The 11,122-nt window shown below is 41.9% G+C and overlaps 1 protein-coding gene across 1 annotated transcript; it reads left to right on the top strand.

Annotated features, from left to right (window-relative positions):
- Window positions 1-2,376: 2,376 nt before the first annotated feature.
- On the top strand, window positions 2,377-9,854 carry LOC110507590 (eukaryotic translation initiation factor 3 subunit K). Its single transcript, XM_021587672.3, has 8 exons — window positions 2,377-2,528; window positions 3,141-3,239; window positions 5,596-5,716; window positions 8,416-8,493; window positions 8,952-9,018; window positions 9,111-9,188; window positions 9,326-9,451; window positions 9,714-9,854. Exons 1-8 carry the CDS (start codon window positions 2,467-2,469, stop codon window positions 9,743-9,745), a joined length of 663 nt encoding a protein of 220 aa, XP_021443347.1. The 5' UTR covers window positions 2,377-2,466; the 3' UTR covers window positions 9,746-9,854.
- The last annotated feature ends 1,268 nt before the right edge of the window (window positions 9,855-11,122 follow it).

The following is an 11,122-nucleotide window of genomic DNA, read 5'->3' as shown; positions in this document are numbered from 1 at the left end:
TCGAGGCACAGATCTGGGAAGGATACCAAAACATTTCTGCAGCATTGAAGGTCCCCAAGAACAGTGGCCTCAATCATTCTTAAATGGAAGAAGTTTGGAACCGCAAAGACTCAATCTAGAGCTGGCCGCCTGGCCAAACTGAGAAATCGGGGGAGAAGAGGCTTGGTCAAGGAGGTGACCAAGAAACACACTCTGACAGAGGTCTAGAGTTCCTCTGTGGAGATGGGAGAACCTTCCAGAAGAACAACCATCTCTACAGCACTCCACCAATCAGGCCTATATGACAGTGGCCAGACGGAAGCCACTCAGTAAAAAGGCACATGACAGCCAGCTTGGAGTTTGCCACAAGGCACCTGAAGGACTCTCAGACCATGAGAAACAAGATTCTCTGGTCTGATGAAACCAAGATTGATATCTTTGGCCTAAATGCCAAGCGTCACACCTGGAGGAAACCTGCCATCATCCCTACGTTGAAGCATGATGGTGGCAGTATCATGCTGTGGAGAACGTATTTCAGTGGCAGGGACTGGGAATGTAGTTAGGATCGAGGGAAAGAAGAACGGAGCAAAGTACAGAGATCCTTGATGAACGCTCAGGACACCAGACTGGGGTGAAGGTTCACCTTCTAACAGGACAACGACCCTAAGCACACGGCCAAGACAACGCAGGAGTGGCTTCGGGACAAGTCTCTCAATGTCCTTGAGTGGCCCAGCCAGAGCCTGGACATTCTGCAGAATATTTTTGGTACCCTTTTTTAGCTCTGTGTCTCAGAGCTCTACGGACAATTCCTTCGACCTCATGGCTTGGTTATTGCTCTGACGTGCACTGTCAACTGTGGAACCTTATATAGACAGATGTGTGCCTTTCAAAATCATGTCCAATCAATTGAATTTACAGGTGTTCTCCAATCAAGTTGTAGAAACATCTCAAGGATGATCAATGGAAACAGGATGCACCTGAGCTCAATTTTGAATCTCATAGCAAAGGGTCTGAATACTTATGTGAATAAGATATGTTTTTTTTATATACATTTGCAAAAATGTCAACCTGTTTTTGCTTTGTCACTATGGGGTATTGTGTGTAGATTGAAGATGTTATTTTTATTTAATCAATTTTAGAATAAGGCTGTAATGTAACAATGTAGAAAAAGAGAAGGGTTCTGTTGTTGATGAGTGAGTGCACACATTTTGCATTAGTTGTCACATATTATAAATATAGAAAAGTATGACATTTAACACCCCGCCCCCTGCCTGGTCTTTGCCACCCCCTGTCTGATCATACAAGCAAGCCCACAGTGTGTGTCTGTCAAAAGCCATAGCACAAACACCCACTGGTGTTAGACATACACTAAAGTATGCTCGTCGAACATCTCATTTCAAAATCATGGGCATTAATATGGAGTTGGTCCCCTTTTGCTGCTATAACAGCCTCTACTCTTCTGGGACGGCTTTCCACTCAATTCCATTCAGCCACACGAGCATTAGTGAGGACGGGCACTGATGTTGGGTGATTAGGCCTGGCTCGTAGATCTCGACAAAGCATTTCTGTAAAGTGAGGTCCATTAATTTTGGGAAATATGTTCCCAAGTATTTTCACGCAAAAGAGAGCAACATGTGATCGTAATTATGTTTTTATCAAATATTATATGTTTGGGATTATTGCGGTTAAATTGCAGTCTACAAATGATTTATGTTCCGGACCCCCGACCATTCGCTCAAGAAGAAAATCGTCCCGCGGATGAATCTAGTTGCTGATCCCTGCTCTAGGGGTAAATTAGTTCGCTAATGACCACAACTTTATAACTATAGAGCATATTACAATATGAGAACAATAATACATCTACTGATTTTACAGCAACCAACATATTTATCTTCCTAGTTCATACTCCATCACAACAATAGAAGGCAGTAAAATGACCATGCATCTGTCATTTTGTTTGTGTAGGACCCAAAGTAATTTGAACCAATGTGGTTCCATCACGTTTACGCTCCTCGGTACATTTTATTTTACCTTTACCAGGCAAGTCAGTTAAGAACAAATTCTTATTTTCAATGACGGCCTGGGAACAGTGGGTTAACTGCCTGTTCAGGGGCAGAACGACAGATTTGCATCTTGTCAGCTCGGGGGTTTGAACTCGCAACCTTCCGGTTACTAGTCCAACACTCTAACCACTAGGCTGCCGCCCCAACATTCACGCCATTCGAAACGTTTGTCGATTATAATATAGTGCATATATTTGGCCATTCGTCTATATGCTCACAAATGAAACAGCCTAATTCAACAGATCAGTATGTCTCCAATGCATGTTTCAGAGACATGTCCTGTGGTCCGTCAGTAATCCAACTTCCGGTTTACGTCACCACAGCCCTTTCCGTCCTTTTCTCCCTCCGCGCGCTCTCTTTTCGGTCCACGTGCGGATGTCTTAGATTTTACAATCAAAAAGACCGCAATAAGAGTTTGGACCAAATGTCGGCATCATTCGAGCAGATGAGAGCTAACGTGGGAAAGCTCTTACGAGGAATTGATAGGTATGGAGACTTGTTTGATAAATACTAGCTTAGCTAGGCCATTCAGTCTGCTACCTACCTGCTGCTACGTAATGCAAGTAACATGTGATTGTTTGAAATTATGCAGAAAGTTGGTTCTGTTTAATTTATTAGACATATCTAACGACGTGCACGTGTCACAAACCTCTGGTTTACCTAATGTTGCTTGTACACGTTAGCTAGCAAAACGGTAAACTTTAAGCAAACGTTTAACCGCACAACAACATCCTTTGACAGCTGGTTGGTTGTAAGGCAGATTGATTGGATCTCTGCAAGTTTTTGCACACCTTGTTGTAGTTTAAGTAGTTAGCTAGCTGTGTCGGCTATTTGAATCCATGTTTAACCGATGTGAAATGGCGAGCTAGTTAGCGGGGGTGCGCGTTAATATCGTTTAACTCTTTGAGACCTTGAAGTAGTGGTTCCCTTTGCTCTGAGGACCGCGGCTTTTGTGGAGCGATGGGTAGCGATGCTTCGAGGGTGACTTGTCTGTGTGCAGAGGGTCCCAAGTTCGAGCCCGGGTAGGTGCGAGGGGACGGACTAAAGTTAACATTTTACACATGCCCTTAATGTTACATTGTTTATGATCTCTTTCAGATACAACCCAGAGAACCTGGCAACATTGGAACGCTACGTGGAAACACAAGTTAAAGAAAATGCCTACGACCTAGAGGCCAATTTGGCTATTCTCAAATTGTGAGTCACCCTACCTCTTGACTGTGACTACTGTCACGTTTGTTAGGCTTGTAAAAAATAGTTAACTTATGTAGTTCCATTTTCTTGCTAGGTGGTAGGTAGCCCTTGATCATGACTCTCAGTTCCATTACACAAGAGTCATTGGACAAAGGCTTCTTCTGTACAGGGGAGTTTTGTTAAAAAGAGCCCCTGCGCTCAATAAGAAATTGAGCAGGCGACGCTTGCGTCACGGTTTTGGAAGCAGAAGGAACTTATCTTTCAAATCAACAAGAAATCATTTTCAAAAACAAAAATGTTAAATTGATACACCTTGATAGGGTTCCCACACAACCATATCTCCATATAACATTGCGTGTTTTCACAAGACAGAGGTTGACCACCTGTGCTAATTAGCTATCTAGTAGTGACGTAACGGTACACTGATAATCATAAGTCGCCGGTTCAAATGTTTAAGATGCGAGTGCATCAGTCTGCGGGGGCCCAAGTCGATCCAACTGGAACATCCATCGGCAAGAAACCCGATTTAAAAAAAATATATTTAAAAAAAGCCTTATTCCCAAAATCCTCGAATCTGTTGTGACTGATTTGATGCGTCCTCTCCTTCAACCTATCAAACTGTTACGCGTGTATGACCTTGATCTTACAAGGCAGATAACTGTGTACAGTGCGAGAGACGCAGCGACAATGAGCTGGTTTTACACTGTGCTAATTTTCATAGACGACATCTCCAAGTCACCTTCGGTGTTCAGATTTTTGTAAAAAGGCTTGTCGCAATATTAAATCATAAGCTTTCTTAATTTGACAACTAATGTATTTTCTGGGTCGTTGTTACCAAATAAGCTGTAGAAAATGGTGGTTTACCAGTGGAGCTGTGTAGGGTAAAGGAGTGGACACAACTGCTCACCCATCTAACTGCTGATTGGGGCTTTTTCGATTGCCAGGTTCACCGTACCAAATATTGAAACAGTAAGTGCATTTTGGGTTCATTTTTACAGGAACAGTGGTAGATGCTCGGTCTGCCTTATGGCTCAGCTCACACACTACATCATTCACACACAAACACACAGGGCCTCTCAGAGGAGTCAGGTCAGAGATCCAATTCCTGAGCTCAGTATTCATTTAGAATGGAAAATGAATGTGTCATGCAACATTTGTTAGTGCATCGCTTCCCGTTCCACTAATCAAATCTCACAATCGTTTCAAACTTAGTGTCGTTCCTGTGTCGGAGCACATGTATTTAGATGTGTATTGAATCATGCTTGTAAGGAGAGATGCACATCCCTACTATCTAGCATGCTCCCAACACCTGTGTGTAACTGAAGAAGTTCGGCAGAAATGTTTTGTAACTGAAAAATAATATTGGCTGCTACTGTGATAAAGTAGCTTAACCTCTTGGAACCACCCATCCTGGATCCGGGATAATTGTCATCAACTACGCTAAATAGCATAGTGCAACGGCCAAATAATCTTACTAGAAAATATTAATATTCATGAAATCACAAGTGAAATATAGCAAAACACAGCTTAGCCTTTTGTTAATCACCCTGTCTCAGATTTTGAAATGATGCTTTACAGCAAAAACCAAACAAGCGTTTAAGTTTATCAATATACTAGAAAAACATTATGTACACCTAGCGGCAGGTAACTTTGTCACAAATCAGAAAAGCAATCAAATTAATCGTTTAACTTTGAGCTTCGGATGTTTTCACTCACGAGACTCTGTTAGACAGCAAATGTTCCTTTTGTTCCATAAATATATTTTTTTATATCCAAATACCTCTGTTAGTTTGATACGTTATGCCTAGGAATCCATCGGAAATGGCGGTCACGACAACGCAGACAAATTCCAAATTATATCGACAAACATGGCAAAGGTTTTTTATAATCAGTCCTCAATGTGTTTTTCAAATATCTATTTGATAATATATCAACCGGGACAGTTGGCTTTTCACTAGGACCGGGAGGAAAAATGGCTACCTCTCTGTTTTGTGCAAAAATCACACAGAGCCAACAGCTGACCACTTACGCAATGTGGACGTTTACGCTCATTCTTCAAAATTAAGGCCTGAAACTACGTCTAAAGGCTGTAGACGCCTTAGGGAAGCAGTGTACAGTAAGTGTGTATTTTAGCATTTGTGAAAATATTTTGATGTGATATAAAGGTATAGGGCTTTGTTTCTAGAACACTATCGTAATTGAGAACTGATTCACATGTAGATGGCGTATTTTGCTATTTTTGCTGCCAGAGCCAGTCTAACTATGTTTCTTGGGCTAGCAGAACACCACTCATGGCTCTCTCTCTATGTATGTATATGTATGTATGTATATGTATGGTGATGTGATGTTGTTCCTGCAGGTACCAGTTCAACCCTGCCTACTTCCAGGTCACAGTGACGTCGCAGATTCTGCTCAAGGCCCTGACCAACTTACCACACACAGACTTTACTCTGTGCAAGTGCATGATTGACCAGACACACGTATCCTTTTGGTGCTCAGTATAATCCTGCAACAAGTACAATTTGTCCACTTCTGTACTCCCTGTCATTAAAAACATTGACAATCATTTAGGCTTAGGCGGTATTTTATTTAACTAGGCAAGTCAGTTAAGAACAAATTGATATTTACAATGACGGCCTAGGAACAATGGGTTAAGGTATACTGTATTCCCAGAGTATTTGGAAATGCCTACTGTATGTTTTTTTTTCAATGCTGTTAACTATTTCTTTTTAAATGTTTTATTTTAGTATTTGTAGCTACTTTTTAAGTAAATACTTGCGGTCAACTTGTGCAATACGTTAGGAGATAAAGAAGATTGTGTTCTTAATTTCACCTGTCAAGTTTTAGTTATGAAACTTACCGGTAGTCCCCAGTCGTGGTGTTTGTTTTACAATTACACAATGATGAGGGACCGGAGCCTTGTGAGTCAATTGCTGTTGTACAGCACGCGACAGCTGATCTAGTTACAGTATGGAATTCACAACTACATGTTTGCTAGCTAGATATCTTAACTATTAAGTTAACTGTCTAAAATGTGCTAAGTGATCTAGTTGTGCATTTGGTTTATTAACTTGGGCTTCCGAGTTGCGCAGGGGTCTAAGGCACTGCATCTCTGTGCTAGAGGTGTCACTACAGACCATGGTTCGATTCCAGGCTGTATCACAGCCGGCCATGATTGGGAGTCCAAAAGTGCGGCGCACAATTGGCCCAGCGTCGTCCGGTGTAAATAAGAATTTGTTCTTAACAGATTTGCCTAGTTAAATGAGGTTAAATAAATTCAATAATAGAAAAAAGCTAGTTAGCTAAGTGGATTTTGTTTGGTAACAGCAGATAATCCCCTCCTGGATCAAGAGCCTTGCTGTCAATATTTGTTTTGTGCTTGCAAAAAACTGTTGCTTTTTTTGTTGCTTGTATAACTTTATGAGCTGGGATGTCTGTCTTGCAAATACTTTAGATCAGAGACTGTTCCAAGATGGCATTGCTGTGGGATGTCTGTCTTGATTGTCTTGTCCCGTGTGTATGTATTTATAATCTCAATTTCCATCTACGGACTGAACATGCACTCCTGCAACCCGCCTCACACAATGTGGTACGGATCTGCTATTTTTATACTTGAGAACCGGAACCCCCCCTTCAGAAGCTATCCAGCTAACTAGCTTGGTTTCTCAAATGACTGCCTCGCCTGGTTCACCAACTACTTCTCAGGGTTCTGTGTGTCAAATCGGAGGGCCTGTTGTCCAGACCTCTGGCAGTCTATGTGGGTGCCACAGGGTTCAATTCTCGGGCCGACTCTTTTCTCTGTATAAATCAATGATGTCGCTCTTGCTGCTGGTGATTCTCTGCTCCTCCTCTATGCAAACGACACCATTCTGTATACATCTGGCCCTTCTTTGGACACTGCTAACAAACCTCCAAACCAAGCTTCAGCGCCATACAACACTCCTTCCTTGGCCTCCAACTGCTTTTAAATGCTAGTAAAACTAAGTGCATGCTCTTCAACCTAGTCTAGTTAGACTGTAAACTCTCCTTCCTGACACCCATTAAGCATCTCCAATCCAAAATTAAATCTAGAATCAGCTTCCTATTTTGCAACGAAGCCTCCTTCACTCATGCTGCCAAACATACCCTCGTAAAACTGACTATCCTGCCGATCCTTGACTTTTTACAAAATAGCCTCCAACACTCTACTCAGCAAATTGAATGCAGTCTATCACAGTGCCATCTGTTTTGTCACCATAGCCCCATATACTACCCACCACTGCTGGCCCTCACTACATATCTGTCGCCAAACCCACTGGCTCCAGGTCATCTATAAGTCTTTGCTAGGTAAAGTCCCGCCTTATCTCAACTCAGGTATATTGCACTGGTCAACCCCAAAGCCAACACATCCTTTGGCCGCCTTTCCTTCCAGTTCTCTGCTGCCATTGACTGGGACGAATTGCAAAAATCTCTGAAGCTGGAGTCTTATCTCCCTCTAACTTTAAGCATCATCTGTCAGAGCAGTATACCGATCACTGTACCTGTACACAGCCAATCTGTAAATGGCACACCTGACTAACTCATCCCCATATTATTACTTACCCTCTTGCTCCTTTGCTCCCCAGTACATCTATCACTCCAGTATTAATGATAAATTGTGATTATTTCGCCTCTGGCCTATTTATTGCCTACCTCCCTACTCTTTTACATTTGCACACACTGTACATAAATATTTCTAATTTTCTTTTCTATTGTGTTATCGACTGTATGTTTGTTTGTGTAACTCTGTTTTTTGTCGCACTGACCAAGATAAAGCAGTTGTAAATGAGAACTTGTTTTCAACTGGCCTACCTGGTTAAATAAAGGTGAAATATATGTGTAATGTATTTTTTTAAGTATAAAATGTTTGCAAAGCACTCATTAGTGTTATCTATGGGATATTACATGTACTTGTTATCATTGCTATCCTCCTGATTACAAAGGCTCATTGGGGTTTGAAAATAGCACCCCTTGTGTTCAGTGCTGGTATTAGAGAATGCCTGGTATTGCACAAGGTCAATATGAAAGTATGGCAATTTGTATACCGCCCAAGCCTATAATTTGTTTTGGTTGATTGTTGATTTCTGGGGTTTGTGTTGGAGTAATGGTGTGGACATTAGTCTTATGTGGCCAGTTTGCGCTTTCCTTGACTAGCGTGAAGCAGCAGGAGGAGCGCCCCATTAGGCAGATCCTGTACCTGGGGAACCTCCTGGAGACCTGCCATTTCCAATCCTTCTGGGTATACACAGTTTGTCTCTGTCTTTTTGTTTCACCAGCCTTTTGCCCTGCTCATTTCACTCAACTTTCCAGTCATTGTTAGATCATTTTTGGGATCATATCCTTTTACCTTTAACTAGGCAAGTCAGTTAAGAACAAATTCATATTTTCAATGACGGCCTAGGAACAGTGGGTTAACTGCCTGTTCAGGGGCAGAACGACAGATTTGTACCTTGTCAGGTTGGGGATTCGAACGTGCAACCTTTCGGTTACTAGTCCAACGCTCTAACCACTAGGCTACCCTGCCGCCCCATGGAGCAGTTCCAATCAGAACGTTGAGGTTCAAGCATGACTGTACATTGTGACTTGAAATGGAAAGCTGTGCTAATAAACAACCCCTATCCTGACTTCATTACATCTATATGAAATGTGACCTCCAGTTCTGATTGTATGGTACTCATTCCTTTGTCTGTCACGCAGTCCAGTCTGGAGGAGAACAGGGAATTCATTGACGGCATCACAGGCTTTGAGGACTCCGTGCGCAAGTGTGAGTAGAATATTTGGAAATCAAGTTTAGTTGCCGACTGCATAATATTGCAATTAACGTGATGGCTTGTTTAACTGCTGCTCTCTCCACAGTCATCTGCCATGTGGTTGGAATCACATACCAGAACATTGAGCATCGACTTCTGGCTGAGATGCTGGGTGACCCCCTTGGTAAGGCCATTCATTTCAAATGTATATCTTTTGGAGAGTGCTGTCCTATTGATTTCCTTTCTTTGTGACTACGGTGTTAATTATCTAAGTCGTATCACACTTCCCCCTGCTCAGTTGACTTCCTGATCCCCATACAGACACACAGGTTAAGGTGTGGATGAGCAAGTACGGGTGGACGGAGAACGAGGAAGGGCAGATCTTCATCTTTAACCAGGAGGAGAGTGTCAAGCCCAAGAACATTGTTGAAAAGATTGACTTTGAGAGTGAGTGTTTCCTTGTCTTGTTTGCTGGTGTCCAGTGACGTCGCTTTGTTGTCTGTCTGTAGTCACTTTTAGCATACATTTTCAAAGTTCAACTTCCTTCCACCCTCTCCCCCTTGTCAGTGTAGCTTTATGTAACCTAAGACTTAATGGAAATACAATTTGGTTGACATTCTTTCCTTTTGATTTCTCCTGCTCTCCTCCTGTCTTCCTCTCCCCCTTTTACTCTCCTGTGTTTTCCTTTGTTTCTGTCCCTCTTCCACAGGTGTATCCAGCATCATGGCCACATCTCAGTGATATCCAGACACATCGGCACAAACACTCCGAATGCACCAAAATTCAACCAGACAGAAGTACATATATCACAAATTAGCGTTTCACAATAAATGTTAATTATCCATTCATACGCAGGCCCAAAGTGTGCTGATCTTTTCACTGACTACATTGAACTACCCTGTGATGTTAACCTTTTTAAGTCCGTTCCAGGATGGGATTTTTTAACATTTTTACCTGGGATAAGATGTGGGTGTGTCTAAGGAGAGTGCAATTTAATCTTTGACTTGGCATGTCAGTAAATTAACACTGTCTGTATCCTTTTCACGCCTGTTCTGAGTGTGGTGACAAATCATCTACATTTTTGCATGCGAGGCCGAATTATCATTTGTCACAACTTCACACAAAACATTCCTTAGTCTAATTTATGAAAAAAGTTACACTGAACAAAAATATAAATGCAACCATTTCAAAGATTTTACTGAGTTACAGTTCAAATAAAGACATCAGTTAATTGAAATCAATTCAATAGGGCCTAATCTATAGGTATTCACGACTGGGAATACAGATGTGTTGGTCAAAGATACTTAAAACAAAACCAAAAGTAGAGGCGTGGATCAGAACCTGTCCGTATCTGGTGGGACCACCATTTCCCTCATGCAGCGCAACATCTCCTTCGCATAGAGTTGATCAGGCTGTTGATTGTGGAATGTTGGCCCATTCCTCTTCAGTGGTTGGGATGCCGGTTGAACGTACTGCCAAATTCTTTAACAGGATGTTGGGAGGCGGCTTATGGTAGAAAAACGGAACATTCAATTCTCTGGCAACACCTCTGGTGGACTTCCTGCAGTCAGCATGCAAATTGCACGCACCCTCAACTTGAGACATCTGTGGCATTGTGTTGTGACAACTGCACATTTTGGAGTGGTCTTTTAATGTCCCCAGCACAAGGTGCGCCTGTGTAATGATCATGCTGTTGTAATCAGCTTCTTGATATGTTTGGGGGATCAATTATCTTGTTAAATAGGAAATATTCACTAACAGGATGTAAACACATTTGTGCTCAAACATTTAGAGAAATAAGCATTTTGTGCATGTGAAACATTTCTGGGATATTTTATTTCAGCTCATGAAACATGGGTACAACACTTTACATGTTGCGTTTATAATTTTGTTTAGTGTATATGACTTGGGTATCATGCAATGACTTAATCAATGGACTGCGAAGTGCGCAGGTAAGCGACTCAATTTTCGGGAAGCTGCACAGGTGAGCTACTGTGCAGTATTAAGGGTATGGCCAATGGCCATTTGACAAGGTACATTTGTTCATGGATAGAAAAGTTGTTAACGGTAACTCCTAGAAAAGTGGATGAAGCAATTGCTTTCAAAAAGTTGTAGGGT

Source organism: Oncorhynchus mykiss, chromosome 27 (assembly GCF_057628025.1).
Source record: "Oncorhynchus mykiss isolate SJ-2025 chromosome 27, ASM5762802v1, whole genome shotgun sequence".
NCBI classification, from domain to species: Eukaryota; Metazoa; Chordata; class Actinopteri; order Salmoniformes; family Salmonidae; genus Oncorhynchus; species Oncorhynchus mykiss.
Note: the sequence above shows the minus strand (reverse complement) of the source record. Positions and strands in the feature narration are given on the sequence as shown.

What these genes read in the sequence shown, in the direction of transcription:
- LOC110507590 (XM_021587672.3), top strand. Translation starts at nt 2,467, where the DNA reads ATGTCGGCATCATTCGAGCAGATGAGAGCTAACGTGGGAAAGCTCTTA. An exon ending in GCATGATTGACCAGACACAC is followed by an intron (nt 5,717 to 8,415) that starts GTATCCTTTTGG and finishes ACTAGCGTGAAG; the next exon opens with CAGCAGGAGGAGCGCCCCAT. An exon ending in GCCATTTCCAATCCTTCTGG is followed by an intron (nt 8,494 to 8,951) that starts GTATACACAGTT and finishes TCTGTCACGCAG; the next exon opens with TCCAGTCTGGAGGAGAACAG.